General features: G+C 47.8%; 1 protein-coding gene across 6 annotated transcripts; it reads right to left on the reverse strand.

Annotated features, from left to right (window-relative positions):
* Window positions 1-880: 880 nt before the first annotated feature.
* zc3h13 (zinc finger CCCH-type containing 13) lies at window positions 881-18,275 on the reverse strand. Of its 6 annotated transcripts, none has more exons than XM_088913041.1 (21): window positions 18,100-18,275; window positions 16,936-17,067; window positions 16,511-16,620; window positions 15,921-16,035; window positions 15,331-15,439; window positions 14,979-15,106; window positions 13,619-13,657; window positions 13,347-13,498; window positions 12,479-12,676; window positions 11,469-11,639; window positions 11,000-11,325; window positions 10,131-10,520; window positions 9,317-9,559; window positions 8,012-8,483; window positions 7,664-7,770; window positions 6,194-7,333; window positions 4,388-4,831; window positions 3,313-3,459; window positions 2,626-2,826; window positions 1,611-1,774; window positions 881-1,276 (listed from the first exon to the last, which is right to left on the reverse strand). In XM_088913041.1, the coding sequence occupies exons 2-21, from the start codon at window positions 17,050-17,052 to the stop codon at window positions 1,106-1,108; spliced, it is 4,944 nt and encodes a 1,647-aa protein (XP_088769167.1). In that variant the 5' UTR covers window positions 17,053-17,067; window positions 18,100-18,275; the 3' UTR covers window positions 881-1,105. The 6 variants fall into 6 exon arrangements, with proteins under 6 accessions (XP_088769167.1, XP_088769168.1, XP_088769166.1 ...); XM_088913042.1 differs by having other exon boundaries at window positions 9,317-9,538; window positions 11,000-11,328; XM_088913040.1 differs by having other exon boundaries at window positions 9,317-9,556; window positions 11,000-11,328.
* Window positions 18,276-20,183: the final 1,908 nt, after the last annotated feature.

Below are 20,183 nucleotides of genomic sequence, written 5' to 3' on the forward strand. Positions count from 1 at the left end.
CTACTGAAGGAAACCTCCCTCTAAGCAAATTGCACCTAAAGGGCTGGAAGAACCTGGTAAATGGGTTGAATTGAGCCAATAGCGATGCTGTTTAGGTTACAAGCAGAGTTTCAATAAAAACCTGTATCTACGTGAACAAGGCCCTGCTGTTCTAGCTTCTCACTAAATTATTAATTCATATTTGTGCATTCCTGGCTATCCATAACCTTAAGATTGGTAAAATCACCAGAATGTTTCTAGTGCTGGTACTGGGAAACCCTTAGTTCAGCTGGGTTTCATTTAATGACCCGGTATTCTCTGGGTTAGACAATACTACTTGTTTAGACTTGTCTATCTGTTCCTGCACTCAGTCCTTGCTTTCAAAAATACCCAGTAGCGACTGTATTGTTCTAGATGCCTAAGCTCTTGAAACTTTATTCAAATTCTCTTCACCTGAACATTTTTGTCTCCTGTATCTTAACAGGTAATGAGTAGTTTATGATGAACAGGAATGTAGGAGTGGCAATTAATCAGATATGGCCAGTGTATTTCTATCCTTCAACAGAGGTCCAATCTGACAATTGAAGTAACACTAATATCTGAACAAGGGCAGTTCTGAAATCTGGAAAATGGTACAGAATTGATACAAATATCATTCAATTTCGTAAGAGCTCAAAGCAAGTTTAAAAGTTTATCTCAGATAAAGACTTACATCTATTAGCCTCTAATTAACTACTTGTCAGGGACAAAAACCACAAGAAATGGGTCCCCCAGGACCAGGGTTAAGTATTACAGGTCCCAGATCTGTTATCTCAGGAAGTGGTTCCTGCTGTCCTCTCATTCTGATTCTTTCATGTAGTAAAACTACATCATAAATAAACTGTACATCTCTCTCCAAAGAGCAACAAAATCTAATGGTCTGTTTAATAACCAATGCACAAAATTAAATTTTAGTACAGTATGTTAAAAAGAACAAAATGGCGGAACAAAAAAAAGCATTTTCCGTACACTGCTCTAAAAATGATTTGCTGAAACATTACAAATTCAGTGCAACGCACAGGACTTTCCCCATAGGCTAGCAATTACCAGTCTCTATGAAGTCTTTCCAAACTGAGGGACTGTAAACTTAAGTTACGCACACTTCAGGTTGTGCGCTTGGCGGAGAAAGTGTGCTGCTTTCAGTCTTTTCCTGGTTCTGGGGCTGACCCGCTGTCTTTCTCTTGAACAAGCGGATACTCAGCTGTAGCAATTCATTGTCCACCACTTGAGCACTGGCGTACACCTGTTTTGTTGCTCCCTGTGGAATTAAACAGAAGGGAAGTGCAGTTACTTTTCAATTTCAGAGAATGTCATGGAAAAAGCGTACGTCGGCAAACGTTTAACAAAGGCATCCCACCTTTGACGGGGCTGTGTCCTACATGTCTTTCTTTCCCCCTCGCCAGGCTTGACATTCAGTCGGTTAAATCAACCTTCTCAACCTGAGCCCAATCAAGTCTCACTAACGATGGTGTGCTTAAAAAAAAATGCTTATCTAGCACATCCATGTAAATCGAAATGGAGTACAGAAAATCAACCACCTGACTTCGGAAATCAGTGAATCAGGACGCCTTCGGCGCACTGTAAGCGCTCACCTTGTCGTTCTTCAGCAGCTGTTTGCGGATGGCGATGTCTCTCCGCGAGCAGAGGGCCTTGCAGCATGGCCCCAGGTTACTCAGCAGGCCCGCTCTCTCCTCTCTCCGGTTCAGAGCAGCCATGTTCAGGGCTCCCAGCTCGTGTTCGAACAGCTTATCAGCATCTGGGGAAAGGGGACGCCGCTCAGACCCATGCTGAAGGGAAAGCATTCACACTGACAGATTACCTTTTTCTAAATTAACTGCACCTGGACAGCTCACTTGTGCATGTGGTTCACACATGAAAACTACCTCAACAGCGAGGCTGAATAAAAGTGTGCTCAGCCGTCCGCAGTTCAAAAGTAAGGCAAATGCAAATACACTGTAATCAGCAGCTGCCTTTAAAATATTTCTTTTTCCAAGAATATTCTGCTCTTAAATAAAAAAAATAATCTTCAATTCTTTTTAGAATAAAAGAACAGTTGAAAACAACAGGAGGCCATTCAGTCCACCTACCCCGCACGGCTTGACAGCGGGGATCCAAGGACCTCAGCCAGCTGCTTCTTGAAAGAAGCCAGACTAGCAGATTCAACAACTAACTTGTATGTTCCCACAGCCCTTTATAGGAAGAAATCCTCCCCCCTGGCTACATTTTAAAAACACTTCCCCGTACTTAAACTATCTTTCCATAAATCTTCATTAAATGATTATATGCAATTAAAAAAAAAATGTTCCGTCATGTCCCAAACAGTCATTAACAGAACAGCATTAGCTGCATCCCTTTTAAATGAACTGGTACGGTGGTTGTCCTGTTCACATCAGCAGCTCCATTGTTTTAGCAGGAAATATGACTGGTGGATTGCCTTACTAAGACTCAATTAAAAGCTAACATTGTCCTTTACTCGCTTTAACAATTTTCTATGCCGAGTAAATTCCGCAAAACATGCAGGGCCTTGTAACTGCAGGGCGGGGGGATGTGGGTGGTGAACTGTAGTGTAATGCAGGACAGCCCTGCAACTTGCCCGTAGCCACATACCCTTGGGGTCCTCCAGCTCCCCGCTGCAGACATCTTTGACCCGGGAGAAGAGGTCAGCTCCAGCCAGGCGCTTGGAGATGCCTGTCCTCAGGAGCACTGCCCCCGGAGTGAACTTTAGCAGTGCTGCTCCGGCCTCCCGGGACTCCTTCTTCTGCTTAGGCATCAGGCTGGACCAGTCCACGTCAATCACATCCAGAGGATCTACAACACACCCCACACCGCTTTCAGCTCTGTGCACGGCAGTCCGCCACAGGAAGGGAAGTCTTGTCTCCTTCACCCTTACTAACATTACCTACTTAGTCAATGATATTCTGCCCCCCAAAAAAGACTTAATAGGCCGAGGCAGTTGTGCAAAATATTACAAAGCCATTTGTTTTTACAGGAGCACACACCTGAGCCTTCTGTAAAAGCATGGGCACGAGGAAAAGAACTGAAAACTGCTCTGCTAGAACATAAATCCTAATCTCTTTACAAAGGACCTTTCATGATGCATCTGGCAGAACTTTAGTTTTAATTAGAGGCAAGGCTCTTGAATACAGAATTAAAGGCTAGTTTAAAAGTGAATTGTGCCGGTGATGGTTGCTGGTACATCATCAGGCACTGAATGTAAATGAAGCAGTAAGCATCTTAGAAAAATGCTATATAAAGATCCTTTTAAATACGAAGGTTTTCCGTCTCCAGCAATACCTGGCATATTTTCTTCATCCTGATGGTCTTCTTTCTTCTGTGCACTGTCGGCCAGTATCTCGTCCAGCTCATCATCGCTGATGGGCTCATACTCCTCGCCGCCCGACACCATGGACTGCACTTCATCTGCTTTCCCATCATCCTCACCTACAGGAAGACGCATGAAGGGTCACAAAAGCACATTCACTGTGGGACAACTGTGACAGCACAAGGCTTGTGAAGAGTTACATCTGCCCCAGCCAAGTATGTCATGTCTAAGGTGCTTCTGATAAAAGCATCTGCCAAACGAATAAAGGTAAATCTAAACAAAATGCAAAATAAAAATCAGATGCCACATAGGGGAAATGTCTCAACATATGTGTTGTACATGCGTACATTTTAGGTATCGCCTACAAATGCCTTCCAAGTGAAAACGGGACAAAGAAAAGTATCCCAGCAAAATGTCACAAATTCCTAAAATTGGGCATGCAGAGTTCAATATTCATGAATTTGGATTGCGTGTGGTATGATGCCATTGTTATGAGCTAGATCGCGTGTTAGGGGTTGAATCAACTTGAAGCACAGCAAAAACACCAGAAGTGCACTTTTGAAACGGTACGATGCCGATTCGTAATATCAATGATAAGGCACATTCAGGACATCCACACGCATCAACACCGGCACCTGACATAGGAATCGAGGTCCCACACTTCCGTTGTCAGAAGCTGAAGGTTACAACCATCATTTGACTCTGCAATTCACATTGATGCCCCTAATCAATATTAATGCAGATCAAGGTGCTTAGACAAGGATGATTACACACTGCTTTAGGAATGCTTCATGGATTGCAGATCTAATTATTTTCTGAAACATTTTAAGGCAGTATTTAATGACGGATGCAGCTCATGTCTTTGAGTGAACACAAGGAAATGTGAAAGACAAAGCTACACGTAATACCGTTGTAAAGCAGAATTATTTAGTGCTGTTGTCTGAAATCACGGGTAATATTTCTTGAAAAAAGGCAAGAATCTGGGGGGCAGATGTTTCCTCAATCCTCTTTCCTAAGCCAAACCCCTCTGTATTTCAGTGACTCTACCATCTACGCTGTCCGGCTTCTCCGTTTCCTGCACGTCCTCCGTGACACGCAGGGTGTCCAAAGTCTTTTCCGGCCTGACCGCCTCAGAGGTCATGCTCTCCCGCGGCACGGGCTCCAAGTCCCTCTCCGGCTTTGGCTCAGTCCTTTTCATCTCGCTGTGCGCAGGGGCCTCCAGGAGCCTCTCGCGGTCTCGGTCTCTCTCGTGCACCTCGGGCGGGTGTCGCTCTCTTTCGGGGTCAGCGTCCCTCTTCCTCGGCTCCCGGCTCCGGACGGGCTCCCTGCCGCGGCCCCAGTCCCGGCCGTCCTTGCGCTCCCTGTCCCTGTCAAATGGCTCCCGGTCCCTCTCCCGCTCCCTGCTGTCGTAGGACCCCGCTCGGGAACGAGCCTGGCGCTCCGACTCCGGGGAACTCCGGCGCGAGCTGTGGCTCCGGGAATCCTGGCGGTCTGGAGAGAAAGACAAGAAAGAAACAAAACAACCCTTCTGTTAAAAAAAATAAACAAGACTCCTGAAATAATTTTTAGTCCATTCAGCTCTTTGAAAGTCGATTACATGGAAGAACATTTACGAATAGCCTGCTGTGAACAATTAGCAACACTGTCAAAGAAGATGTGGGCTGCATCATCTTCATTCTATACGATCCATCCTTGATCAGAATCCCACTTCTCCTAGGTGCGGCTTGCAGCAATCCTAAAATTATCCCGGAAAAGCAGGGGCTGCAAGTCTATTGTGGGGCACAGGCTGGCCTGCGTAGGGAAAACTGAAGAGACAACCGTGTGTCTTTGTAAGGAGGGAAGAAACCGGCACACCCAGAGAAACCTTAATGAATATGGGAAGAACATGCATTGGGTTACAAAAAACATCTAATTATATTGCCTAGATTTCGGTAATCTTAAACCTTGTGTCTTGAAAAAGATTCTGCAAGTCGCAATTTGTTAGATTCCTCTTTTCTCCAACCCTAGGTCACACCACATGGCCCCAAGACAATTCACATGGTGGCCATTCATGCACTAATGCCATGTTACCTCCCATATTGATTTCTGATCCATTTTAATTACTTAGAAGTATATTCTGGATCAATATCCTTCCGGAAAAAAGTATTTCCCCTTGTAGTTCCTAAAAACCCAGATAATAATAATAATAAACTTTATTTTATATCGCACCTTTAAAAGTGGCTTCTCAAAGCACTTTACAGAAGACAACAACAGTAAAACTACGCAAATTACGCAAGATATGCACAAAGAAAATACACAATGAGAGGAGACAGTAGACGGGGGGTACTTAATACAGTAGGAGCAGAGGGGTAAATAATAGAACCAGTTAAGTAAAGGCCCTTCTAAAAAAGTAGGGTTTGAGTCTAGATCTGAAGGAGTTTAGGGAAGGTAACTCTGATATCCTTAGGGAGAGAGTTCCAGAGTGTAGACGGGCTTGGGGGACAGATAGGAGACCAGAATTAGAAGAGCGAAGGTTGCAAGGTGGGGAGTAGGATGACAGTATTAGACAGGTACTGAGGTGCTGTGCCATGCAGAGCCTTATAGGTGAGCATGAGGATTTTGAAGTCGACATGAAACCTGACGGGATGCCAGTGCAGGGACTCCAGGATGGGAGTGATGCGATCACTGGCACGAGCCCTGGTCAGGATTCTGGCCTCCGAATTTTGGACATTCTGGAGTTCATTTCGATTTAGAAACTCCAGCAAGCAGAGTGTTACAGTAGTCAATTCGGGAAAAGACAAACGTGTTGATGTGCAAACCAAACACCACACCACCGCCCGGACGGTTCAGAGGAGCTCTCCCCGGTGGTCTTACCTGACGACGTGCTGCGGCTGGGCTCCCCGCGCTTCAGCTGATCGATGCGGGATTTCCTCTCCACGGGCAGCTCCGCAGCAGAGCCCTTGTCCCTGTCCCTGTCGCGATCTCTGTCCCGGTCGCGTGAGCCCCCCTGGAGCCTCCTCCTGCGGACGCCGCGGTCCGTCGACTCGCTGGAGGGAGACCTGAGGTGGCGCGAGGACGCGCGGCTCTGGTTGCTGCACTGGCTGTTGCTGCGCTTCTGCTCCGGGACTTTGCGCAGGAGGTGCTGAGGCATCAGGGGCTGCAGGGTAATCGGGGGCTGCTGCAGCAAAGAGGGCGGCTCTTGAGCCAACAGAGGGGCGATCGGAGGTTCTGCCCTCTCTTTGCCCTTCTGTCCCTTCTTGGGAGCCTCCGGCGGGGCTCTCTCTCTCTCGACAGGAGGCAGCGAGACCACGTCGGCCCGCTCGGGGACGTCTTCGTCAGACCAGTCGCTGAAGGTGGCGTCGGCCTTGTGGGGCGGGCAGGCCCCCGGGGCAGGAGTCTTCTCGGGAGCCTGGGCAGGGTATCCGTCCTTGACGACGGACGGCCCCAGCAAAGGCGGCGTCCTCGGGCCCCGCTTCTTCTTGCTCGGCGGCTGGACCGCCTCCTCTTCCGAGATGTCGGACTCCCCGCCTCGCGAGTGCTTGCGCTTCTTCTCCACCATCTTCTTCTTGGGCCCCTTCCTGGGGGACTGCAGCGGTGCCTCTTCGGCGGCCGGCGCTGGAGGCTCTGGGTTGAACCTCTCTGTCCCGCTGCCTCCATCCTCCTCCTTGCGGTTCTTCTTCAGGCCCTTCTTCTGGGACTTCGTCTTCTTCTTGCCCTCCTCGTGGGCAGCCTCTCTCTCTTCCGCGGGCGGGTCCAGCAACTCCTTGCTCCTCCGGGGGTCCGGGCCCCCGGCAGTGCCAGTGTCCAGGAGGTGATCCCTCTGCCGCTCTGCTCTGGGAGCCCCCCGGTCTCGGAGATCGGGCTCCTCGTGCCTCGCCCTGCTGCCGTCTTTCCGCTCGGCCTTGCGGTCCTCCTCCTTCCAGCGGCCGGCCTTCTCCTCGGCGGCGGGCCGCGGCGGGGAGCGAGACGAGTCCTGGGGTCGCACCACCTGGCTCAGCAGCCGGTGCTTCTCACCTGGCGGGACGGGGCAAATTTAAAAGGGACACTATGAGTCAGTGAAACTAACAGCCTTAGTAATGACAAAAATACAAATGCACTGTCCAGGAGGTCATCATCCAAAGGATACATATTTTTCTACTGGTGACTAAAAATCCATTTTAATTGGCTGATATAATTATTTATAAGCATCTTACTTAAGGTTACTTAAGGTTTCCAGAACTCACCCTTGGACTATAGGCACATAGATTTTAAATTCTACTTTTCCCTACTGTTTAATACAATCTGCATCTATTGCCCTAAAGAAGAGGCTGCAGACCGAGCTCCACCGGTCAGTGTGAGGCTTACTTTTCTCCTCTGCGCTGTTGTAACCGTCACTGTCTGGGCTGGCGTCTCGAGCTCTCTTAGGGGAGGGACGTGGGCTGGGGCTGCTGTCCACACGGTGTCTCTTCCGGCTGCGCGGAGGGCGAGAGACAGAGGCGGGATTAAACACCGCACACCGCCGCGGAAAAAAACGACAAGCGACGGAACACAAACGTCAGATCAGGCATGTACATTTTAAAGGGCACTTGCATTTCAAAAACAAACCACTGATTTGTAAATGTCTAACATAACGCTAGCGCGGTGGAGTGACACCGCTAGTGAGTGAGAACGCGAGATGTGCTTTTCAGAGCCGGGCACCCCGAGGACCCTCACCTGGGCTTCCGGTCTTCGTGCGCGTCTCTGACGGCGCGATCCTCTCTCTGTTCGTCCCTCCGGTCTCGTCGCTCCTCCCTTCCTTTGTCTCGGTCGTCCCAGTCTCTCTGCCTGTCCCTCTCGCGCTGCTCCCTCTCGCGCTCCCTGTCCTTCCTCTCCCTCTCCCTCTCCTCCCTCTCGCGCTCCCTCTCCCTGTCCCTCTCGCGCTCCCTCTCCCGCTCCCTGGCTCGCTCGCGCTCTGCCTCCCTCTCCTTCTCCCTCTCCCGCTCCTTCTCCCTTTCCTTCTCCTTCTCCCGCTCCCTCTCCCGCTCCCTTTCCCTTTCCCGCTCGCGGTCCCGCTCCCGCTCCCGCTCCCTGGCCCGGTCTTCCCGCCTGTCCTCTCCCCTGTCGGCCCTGCGCTCGTCCCTCCTGTCCTCCCGCTCCGGCTCGTCGCTGCGGCCCTGGTGCCTTGCGGGCGAGGCGGCTCTCGGATCTGAAACACAGCAGGTGGAGAAACACCTGAGTCTTCCAATATGGCCGAGGGGGGTGAGACAAAGTGCTACATGGGTGACCGCGGAGGGGCGCTTCATCTGCTTGGAAGCTGCACCGCTACGTGGATTCTCCATATACTGCGGCATGCCGGGGATCTTCTGGCAAATCCGCTTGCACACAGCACGCATCTGCACACAGCTCAAGACTTGGCTAATAATAGCTGTGATTGCTAAGAATAGTCAGATATTTGGGCACAGTGTTTGAGGTAATCGAATATCAGGTAGTCGTTATCATGCTCATTCGTTGTTATCTGGTTTAATATACACTGCAAGTTGAAATGATGGGGACACCACACCTGGAAACCTTCTGAAGAGCACACCACAAGCTGGGCGAAATGCGCAAATTGCAATATTAAAGTAACTGGTCTCCACAATGGCGAAACTTATTTTGTCCGTGTTATAACATGCCACTACCGATGCAAGGGGGGGGGGGGGCAAGAGGTCTTTAGTCCTATACTAGGGGGTTGCAACATGAAACATTCCACATACCCCTACTGTAAGGAAACTGCAGCCGTGATTGCTAAGAACAGTCGAATATTTGGATGCAATGTTTGAGGTAATCAAACATCAGGTACTAGTTATATGTTTAAAGTAGTTTAAAGTATCCACTTGCACCTAGTGTCCAATCTAAGCTTGTGAGCACAGATTCAATAAAAGCAGGTGATTTAGGATACAACAAATGGAAAGACTTAACCACGCCCTGTAAGGAGGTTAAGAAGAACCCGCCTGACAGTGTGGGAACTGACCACCGCGGAGCACGGCCTTGGCCTCTCACCTCTGTCCCTGGCGTCCCGGCGATCGCGCTCCGCGTGACCGCCCCGCCGGTCGAAGGACGCGTCTCGGGCCTGTTCCCGGCGGTCGCCCTCGTACCGCTCTCGCTCCGCCCCTCTGTCGGCGCCCCGCTCCGCGTAGCTGCCGCGCGACTCCCAGTTCTCGTGGAAACTGCTGCCGCTGCCGCTGTGGCTGTCTAACTGGGCCCCTCGCGAGCCGCGGATGCCTGACGTCAGAAGAGAGGCTGCTTTAAAAGGGGTGAAAAAGATTCGATGACGTCCCTACATAAGCCACAAGCTAGTCTTCATCTTCCACTAGACTGCCTTTCTTTAAAGAGAAAAAAGATTCCTCACGCACTCCCTGTCTTTGTGCTCATTCGGCCCCAAACGCTTGGACTAAAGGTGGTAAGAAGTGAATAACTGCAGTTACAACCAGTTACTTTATATTTCTAATGAGGGACAAAACACGTACCATCAAAGTTCCAGCTCCAAACCACATAAGGGGGACCGTTTTCTTAAAAGTTTAATTACTAGTAGCATCCTGAAGTTTTGTTTTTTTGTTTTTAAAGAGATCTGGACTTGATGGAAACTGCAGAAAGCAGTTTATGTTTTGCACCAATGCGTTCAATATGTACGTTGCACATACAAGCCGTAGTAACAATGATGTCAATGATCGAAACAGAAGACTGAAACTGTACGTTTTGTTGAAATACTTCAGGAATCTATTACGCTCTAATGAAGATTACGATACTACTGCCGTGATAAAAGTTTCTGCCAAGGGAACCCCCATGAACAGTGACGAAAACTGGGTCTTTTTACCCTTCTCGGCTGGCTCCGCCCCTCGGCCCCGGCCCCGGCCGGCTCTCTCGCTCCGGGTGTCGCTGCGGGGCTCGCTCCTGGCGTCCCCGCGGCCGCCCTCCTCCTTGGCGTGGCCCCGGCCGTAGCCCCGCTCCTCCTGCGCGGGCTCCTCCTTCCGGTGCGCGTCAGCGCGGTCCCGCTCCCGCTCCCGGTGCTCATGGGAGTCGCGGGAGGAGCGGGCGTCAGCGCGGGGCTCCTTGCCGTCCCGGTGTGCGTCGCGCCCATCCCGCACCTCCCTGCGGTCCCGCGCCTCCCGCCGCTCCCGGTCCTCCCGGGCCTCCCGCGAGGAGCTCTGCTCCGCCTCGTAGTCCCGCTCGTCTCTGGAGTCCTTCTCCCGCTTCCCGCGGCCCTCTGCCCAAACACACAGCGGGTAGAAGGGCGGCGTTAACGCCTCTGCTCCCACTTCCGGAGCCGAACGGGAATCGCGCTTCCTAATGGATCCCGCAACGCTCTTTCAACACGTCCGCTCACACATCGTGCGCCGTTACTCCTCCTGGCTTTTAATGATGACATTCATTTTATCAACAATTCATTCTTATGTGAACAACCAGGAAAAAAACTTCAGAATGGTGCCTGGACGAGGCAAAGGGCTAAACAGCTGTCCCAGGCATGCTAAGAAGGTACGACAAAAATGACACTGGTTGGAGCAGTTATTTCAAAAACCTGGCTACGGCACAAAGCTTGAAGTGGATCAAGAACACTACGAGGACTTAAAATGTGCAGTCTGGGTTTGTTCACCACGATCGGACCGATTTCAACGCAGGGCTCTGCGTCTGGCTCATCGGCTCCGCCCGGCGGGGTGGGGGGGAGAGCATGACCGCGAGCCGTACCGTCTCTGCGCTCGTGGCGGCGGTCGTGGGCGCTGGGGCTCCTCTCCCTCTCCGGCCTGGACTTCTCTCTGCCCTGGGAGTGGTGGCGGCCAGGGCTGGCCCGGCGCGGCAGGGGTGGCGGCGGCGGGGAGGAGGCCCGCTGCGCGGCGGGGGAGCGCGAGCGCCTCGGGGCCGGGGAGGCCGCCGGCTCGCGCGGGTAGGGCGAGGCCGAGCGCCGGCGGCGGGGCGAGGGGGAGGGCCTCTGCGCCGAGGAGCCCGAGTGGGAAGAGGGCGAGTGGTGCCGGGGGGGAGTCGGGGTGTGGCGGTGCGGAGGCGGCGTGGGAGACCTGCTGAACACACCAGAAAGAAAAACACCATTCAGACACGGCGGAGGGGAAAGATTTCGGTCCTGCAAGACGAGGATGAGGCACAGTGTGGCGCTTCAGGAATGGGGGGGAGTGGAGAGCGTGTGCCAGGAGAACTGGAGTACCTGTGGGATGGGGACAGGGGAACTTTGTGAGCTGCAGGTCTGGACACGCCGGGGGAGGCCGATTTCCTCCTGGCCGAGGGAGAGGTCTCCCGGGAGGGCGAGGAGCTGCTGCCTGAGCGGGCCTCGGGGCTTAGAGACCGCTTCGGCTTGTGGGAGCTTTCCGAACGGTCCCTGCGCACACAAATACAAGAGGCGCGTCTGAGCCGGCAGTCAGCACCCGAGCCATCGTAACGGAAACCAAGCCACAATGCACTGTGAACAAAACCAACAGCTGGTTTCTCCTCACCAGACATCCGCAGCGACTAACATTTCGTGCAACGCTTTAAATCACAGCCATTAACTGCATTATAATGGAATTATGACCATAAATATCTTGAACACAGATTATGGGAGAATTTATAACATTACTGTTATATAATAATAATAATTTCTTACACTTATATAGCGCTTTTCTGGACACTCCACTCAAAGAGCTTCACAGTTAATGGGGATCCCCTCCACCACCACTGTGCAGCCCCACCTGGATGCTGCGACAGCAGCCATAGTGCGTCAGTACGCTCCCCACACCTCAGCTCTCACTGGGGTGGAGAACAGAGTTCAGAGATGGGGGTTATTAGGAGGCCATGATTGATAAGGGCCAATGGGAAATTTGGCCAGAACGCCAGGGTAACACCCCTACTCTTTTCGAGAAACGTCCTGGGACTTTTAATGACCACAGAGAGTCAGGACCTCAGTTTTACGTCTCTTCTAAAGGACAGAGCCTTTTTACAGTATAGTGTCCCAGTCACTACACTGGGGCATTAGGACCCACATAGACCACAGGGTGAGCGCCCCCTACTGGCCCCACTAACACCTCTTCCAGTAGCAGCCTTAGCTTTCCCAGGAGGTCTCCCATCCAGGTACTGGCCAGGCTCACGCCTGCTGAGCTTCAGTGGGCTGCCAGCTGGGAGCTGAAGGGCGACGTGGCTGCTGTCAGACCATATTGCACAGCCTGTCTGATATTTCCTTACCTACGTTTCTCCTTCTTCTCCTTGTGCTTTTCTGCATCCCTGCCCCTGTCTTTGGCCTCTTTGGGCTTCTCCTCCACCTTTTCTTTAGTCTTGTGTTTCCCTTTGTGCTTCTTACTGACGGGGTTCTCCTCCTGGGCTGGAGGAGGTGGGCTCGGAGTGCGAGGCCCTTTCTTTTTCCCATGGAGGATCTTGGATGATCTGAAAGGAAACAGCGCAAGGATGTGAAGATCTCAAAACTCCAAAACACCCTCTAGAATTGCATCAAGAATGAGCTGCTGGAGCACCTGCTAAGAGGCCACCACAATGGGGGGTCCACCACAATGACAGAACCAAACTTTTCCACAAATATCCTCTACTGTATATTTAACACTGCTGTGCAAAGAATGACAGTACTCTTCCCGAAATACTCTTCCTGATTAAACACAAAGGAGGACAGTCAATGAATTCCACACTATAAAACCTTTGCAAAGCAAGAGGTTGTGAACACTTAAGTTTTTCTGGTGTCCATCCATACCGCCGATATGGTGCACGCTGCTCCTACAGCTTTGCAGCAGAATCTCACATCACATTAATCAAAACACCTGCATCCCAGATATTGGGCTAGGCCTCGTTTTGAAGAGAAAAGGCGACGACGGAACACGTGAAAACTGATCCGTTCAAGTGCTTTTCACAGCTTCTTTCAAAATCACATGTGCATTCGTCAAATCAATTTTAAAAGACTGATGTAAATAAGAAGTGAACAAAGGTGCAGGTCACATCAATAATTTCCTTCACTTCTCAGCATTAGAGGAATACTTAAAATTCGAAACGCAACGTATGGAAAAAACATCACCCCTCTTTTGCAGCTCTTTGAACGTACAACACTGACCGTGCCTGATCCGATACAGGTGAGGAGACAACCGAGGCCTTTTTCTCCTTCTTGCTGGTGGAGGCAGCTTTAGAGCTGGCTTTGTGTTTGGGTGATCCACTGGATTTTCTCGATGAAGGAGATCCTTTAGAACTGATAGGCTCAGGAGAGATCTTTAAAAATACACAAAAGAGCCATTAAACGACTTGTCTCGTTTCACACATGGCCTCCCTAATTAGGCAGCTTGTTCGTAGAGGGTGGAAACCACTAGGCCTGAAGACAAATAGCCTTACCTTTGAAAGGTTGCTATTCCTGCTCTTGTTGTTCTGTTCCTGTTAAAAAATGTTATAGTGTCATTTTTCTGGTAGTCTACACATTTCTTCAGTAGACTCTATATTACTTTACTATTTAATAACATTTACACACACCCACAATTACATGTTACATCAAGGGGTGCCTGTAGTTGTTCACCTTAATACTTCATTTCATACTTCACAGACTTCATTTGGTCCACTGCTGTATGACTGAATGTACGTAAATACTGGGATGCCGGTAGTCAAATGCTTGGAATCTGAATATGAACTCAATTTTTACAGCTTCTGTCCTGCCTTTTAGTCTGCACTCCAAATTCATTGAAACCCATCATTCCCCAGTTTCAAAGAGGCCAAATCACGTTTATATTGCCGCTGTAATGCCTTATTCTCAGCGGCAAACTGCAGATTGACCGAGATCCTGTATTCATTACGAAGAGCACTTCTGCCCAGTGAATCTGAGCACTGTCTATTCTGGCAACAGGAAATCAGCTGATGAAGGTGGAAGAAAGAAATGTGGTCGCACCATCTACCAGTCTGGCAACCCATGATGTCTAACAACCCCTGGCAGAAAGCCCACATCTTTCTCTTGTGCCTGCTCATGGGAATCTACAACAGGCCAGTCTCTAACAATCCCTAAGGTGGCCAGATGTCCTGGTTTAGACTACCCATCTAAGAGCTCAAGGTTTATATGAGCGGAACTAAGGGTTTCCCTAACAATCTTTCTTCTCCACTTCCAAGACTATGGCTGCAAATTTCTGGGTCCACCAGCAATATTTCCATGCTCTTCTTGTAATTCCAAACTTCCACAAAATCGGCTTAAATCCACTTTTCGCTCAACTACATTAACAAACCACAGGAGAATGAAGCACTTTGAATTGATTTCTTCAAAGAAACAACTCGTAAATCAACATAAAACACAAAAAGTTGGCAAAGCCAATGTACAACAAACGACGTTTACGCATGAACACATTAATTGCTACCTGTGTGTAAAGGAACAAAAATTTAACATCGGTTCCTCAAAGCAGCTCTAAATTTTATGCTTGGCAAATTGTAGCTCAACACGAGTAGATTCTTTAGAATACCATTCGGCCATTACACATGGTTCACTTTTTTGAGCTGTGGATTAGCAATACAGGTCATCTTGACCAGATGACTTCTCGACTGTCTTGTTATGTGCATTACAAATAAGAGATATCACTTTAATATTTAACAAACACTGAAAAATATTAGCACAAACGGTTTAACATATGATTCTGATTTACATTTCTCAATAGTAAAACAAGGTTCAAAGGGAGGAAATATTACGAAACGCATGAGTGAATTCCGAGAACACACGTACCTCCTTTTTGATGACTATGTCCTCTCTTTTCTCCATGTTCTCTTGCTCCAGCTTCATCAACTCTCGCTGAATCTTCTGCCTTTTCATTTCCAGAGACAATTCATAATCATAGTCTCCATTGTCAGAATCTGGAATTAAGCAATAACGAAGCCTGTTTCAGAACAGGGCACAAAAGGCAGTCCCCAAGTCTGCAAAGTACGAGCTGCTCCAGCTCATGCGCGGGAATCCAACAGATTATGTGCTGGATGCGTAGACAGTGTTGCCCTCTGGGGGGTGGGTGGGTGGGGGGGGGGTTTGGGGTATTCCATCCTCTCCGTGATTAAACCGTAACCCGCTGGCGGTTCCACTCTACCTTCACGACTGGCCTCCCACTCCGCAGGCTCGTCTTCGCTCTCTGGGGTGCGCTCCTTCGTTATCTTAATGTCTTCCTTCTCCCGGTGCCGGCTTCGCGAGGAGTCTCTCTGCCCGTCGTTCAGAGGACAAAAATCAGCTTTGTGAGAAACGTCAAGGGCGATACATTTCTTACACGCGCATCCGGTTGTTCCTGTTCTACAGAGATGATCAGACCGACTCAGTAGCTTTGCTTCGGACCCATGTTGAACTAAGGCCTCCAGAGACGAGTTCTAACACAATTGTGATAAAAGGTAGATGACGTCTAGGAGAGTATTTTAAAGGAATAAAATGAGAAAACTTTCATGACTATTTTAATGAGTATCCATGAGTATTTTAAATGTGATCAAATCCAAAAGCACTTCCCCAGTGTCTCAGATGGTAAACTGATCTAAAGGTGATATAAGAAGCCTCACTGTTTGGGGAAAAAGAGGCCTTGGAGCGAGTGCGTGTCTAGTGTGTGCCCTGCGAATGTACAAGTTTTTTTTACAGTGGAAAAAAAAAAGACATAAAACTAACATTAGAAGACAAATCCACGCAGTACAAACTCACCCGAGCGGCAGGGGAGGCGGGCTCTTCGGGGTTTCTTTTCTGAGTGTCAGGCTCTGCCTCCTGGCGTTTGTTCTTCATCCTCTCTCGGAGATCTCCAGTGGGCCTCTCGGGTGACCTGGAGGGTCAGAGAGAGGTGGCGTTACCAACATGGGAACGGCAGGGGTTAAAACCTACCTGCAACAACCAGGCTCCCCGTCCAGATCGATCAGCTTGGCTCTTGTAAATGAGACGGAAAAGGGTACCAGAGCGAGCAACTCCGTTTACAAATACTTTACATTGTAAACATTTTTTAGGATAAAATACTTAAATTGTCCCCTTGGTGGGGAGGGGGAGGGGTGGGGTCTGGGGGTGAATGAAGTATTTTGAATTTAAATAAAATTACAAGCAAAAGTAAAAACAGTCACCATAAACAAAGCAGAGAGATAACGGGGAGCTTCTGGGAGGAAGTACGGTGCTAGCTATGTACAAAAAAATATTGCGCCTTTTGTTTTTCGTGCACGATTTTTAAATATTAAGAAGCAAGAGTTGTTTCTAATATTATTTATTATTTGAGCTGTGGCAGATTCACCACAAAAGCCCGATACACTCACCTTCTGTACGTACCACTGTATACTTTGCCTCGGGGCTGAGTTCCATGTGTGAACCGACACGTATTCCCGTAAATACAGCTGCCGGTCTTTAGCCAATTTCGACAGTGTGTCTACAAAAGAAAATCATCATCAGAAAGATGCACGATGTCAGACACCCAGAGCAATTTCCCCTCCCCTGTCGTTATCCATGTCAACCACTTCAAATTAATCCCACGCCAAAAGCGCAGCATCGAATGAACGCAACAGTAAAATCATTTATTACGATGGCCAATAAAAACAACTTGAATCCCCCTGCCAATCAAATCTAAACTGTATTTTCCCCAGTTCCGTCTGCACCACATTTTGCAGCTCATCTGAAGAAAATCAACATGAAGTGCAAATCACTTTCTGTTAGTTTTTTTTTTAATTTGCTCAGAGATACATACTTCAGGATTACTTCCAGTACTCGGCCCAAGTCTCTCGAACACACTGGGTCGGCGAGAGCTGCTGTCAGATATGGTCTTAGAATTCTCCACTGTTACCTTCCTCCTGATCTTGGACATTCTGTACGGCTACAACTTTGGCACACAGACAGACACGAATTAAGAGTCAGAGTCAAAAAAAAAAAACACATGTCACCGGCCCCCATATTCTTAGCAGAATACATTAAAAAATAATAGTCAGGATGAGATAAATTAAGATAAACAAAATTAAATGTTGAATAAGGAACAAGTAAAGGTTAATTGCACGCTGAAAAAGTACCAGAGCTTGCAAGAAACACAAAGTTTCGGCCGGATTTAACGAGCACAAGGCAACCTTTCCTATTACGGTTCAGGTCCATTAGACCCAAATTTAGTTTACAGAAGAGGGTTACAATCATGTAGTTACTCTGACATGGTCACTTAATTGTGTTCTAGAATAACGTAGAAAAACAAATGCTTTAGGCGAAAGTTCCCCGGTGTATTTACGCCAGTAATTTAATGGAGACGAGAAAAATATCTTCGCTCTCTTGTGATTGCTATACATTAACCATTTATACCAGGAAACGACAGTGCTTAGGAGACGTTTATAAATACAGCTACTTTATTTACACATCTAAGAATTCAGGCTACGTAAAGAAAAAAAAATACTTTTTAATTTGCCTGAAAAATACATCCGGTCAATGACTCTACAGACAGATGCACGTTGTGTAAAGACCGTGAACGTGAAAGAAGCCAAAAACTCCGTTGTTATTGTCCAATTTAATCACGGTTAACCAGCCTTTCATAGCAAGAGGGAGGACTGGCGGTATCGAACTATCAATTACTTCGATTTGTGAAAAGAGTAACTCCAGCCTGATCACAAACGAGTGGTTACTACGTGAATAAACATGCAACACGGTATAAGGCCAAACAGATCTCACTCCACATGTCGAAAAAGTATACTACACTACAGAAACAAGAGTATTGTAAAACCCAAGACTTGGCAATCAATAATTCTGCAGTCCAGCACAAGGGCACGGAACACAAAATGCTCCCAAACTGGACTCAAGGCTTATACTACGGCCTGCCTTTCGCTGCTTCCCCTAACTACAAACCACTGCAAAGAGAAATCAAAACAATCGCAATTACCCGTAAAATGCTAACCGGAGCCTTGTCCAGATCAAAAGTGTTTTTTTTTTTCTCAAAAGGAGGGGCGACAGGGAGGGGGCTTATTTCTTGAAATTATAAGTTATTGCCTTGCATTTCAAGCGCTCCTAGCCCCCAGCTCCTCTTCATTTCTCCCGTAACAACAGCTCCTCCACTATCCCATACTGCCCGGGCGGGGCGCAGGGCATTGTGGGAGACTGGGTGTATTAGGAGTCCAACACGGTTGACGTGACTGCGGTGTTTATGTTTTCAGGACTTTCCAATCCGCTTCCTGCCCACCAGTTTAATTGAGCGAATGAGGGATTTTTCCCCCCCCAAACTGAAAATTGGAGGTTGTCGAAGCACAGTTGTTTTACGGCAATCTCCTCCGAAACATTTAAAGAATTGAAAACTATTCCAATTAATCCTATGATTAAATTAAGAGCTCAGCTACAGCATGTAACTAACAAATCGGTTCGATCGAAATGCAACCTTGCATTTACTTTAATTTATTCGACATTTTTTTACACAAGGTAATTAACAAAAATAAGTACAACTCATAAGTAAAGTAAGTAACGTTAGCTTAGATAAGTTATGCAGTGATCGGAAACCCAAACTAGGAACAAACAATTGTTTTTTAAAACCATCAGTAGCGATTATTTCAAACCGGGTTTGGCCAGAAATGATCATGCTTTCTGTGGATTGCCTCTTGTGCTGAGTTCATAAAGGTATGCGCTTAGTCTAATACAGTGTACTATGCAATAAAAATAACTTGAACTGCTCCTGAACTGAAGGGAATGAACGCAAAACGTTTAAAATAACGCTGGTCTTAATAACACTTTATAAATACTTAGTTTGAATAGTGTTTTAACTTTGAGAACCCAGTTGTGTGGCTGAGTTGATGAGCCCAGTGTGGGATTAGTTGAACCCACAGATCCACATTAGTTGGTCCCAGCTCTCAGCAGCACAGTGACCCCATGCTCCTTAGCGCTTGAAGACGTGCGGTGTGGATAGAAGAAAACAATAATTATTGAATTTACATAAAAAAACACACTACCGACACTATATTACATTTACTGAAAAACAAAATGTTTGCATGTTCCAGTTGGTGTACACTATTTGAGAAGTCCATGCTGCCCATCTCAGATTATAGTGTCATGTTGTTCACAGAATGGTCTCTAAAGCTGTTTCTGCTGTAAGACGTATAACTAATGTCCCCTATTGCATTCATTACTGTGATCTTTACTTCATGATTAATAGTCCTTCTTGCACACTAGATGGTTGTGTCAGTGGTTTAGGTTATTGGGAGTTTACAAGGTTATTTAGGAGTTATGGACAAGGAAACACCTAAACTTTAGAACTGAGGAATAAGAGAACAATTGTGCCTCTCTGGTCAGGGAGTCACTTCAAATATTTTTACTTCAAAGTCACACTAAACTGCTCTGTGACATCTTAAGATAAAATAAGAGATAAGAGATAAGCCCCATGCAGCTACTGTATTTTGGACAAAAAGTATCCTTTGAGAAAGCCTGTATCAACAGAATATGCCTCTGTGATGGGTTGGGGTCTGAGAAAAAAATTCAAAAAAGATACAGAGACACTTCTCTCCCCCATCTGTTTTTAAACCAGGAACAGAAAGCCCTGCTGGCCTGCTCTTTTTGCTGTGACTGTAAAGGAATCAAGGGGGCATGCAACCGATATGGAAACTACTTGACTGATCATCAGCGTTTTCAAGCTCAGGTTTCTAAAATTCTTCCGTTATGTGTGAGGAGGTATCATCAATGCTTTGCTAATCTTCGTGTCCCTGGGCAGAAGTAGTTTAACTGCCCTGAAGCACGAGGATAGTGATAGATCTGATAGATCTATAATATATAAATATAAAAGATCAATGGGTCCACTGCATTTGTTCGGTAAATGTTATGGATGACCTATTTCAACACTTCATACTGGCTGTTCATGTGAAGTTACCTTGGTTTTTTGTGATCATTTTATTGACAGTACTGTGAATTGTTAAATGACAGGCTTGGTTTTGTCTCTCTAATATGAATAGTAGCTGCAGAACTGTTGGTTCTTGTAACATGTATTGT

The sequence above is a fragment of the Atractosteus spatula genome, chromosome 4 (assembly GCF_055471065.1).
Source record: "Atractosteus spatula isolate fAtrSpa1 chromosome 4, fAtrSpa1.hap1, whole genome shotgun sequence".
NCBI lineage: Eukaryota > Metazoa > Chordata > Actinopteri > Semionotiformes > Lepisosteidae > Atractosteus > Atractosteus spatula.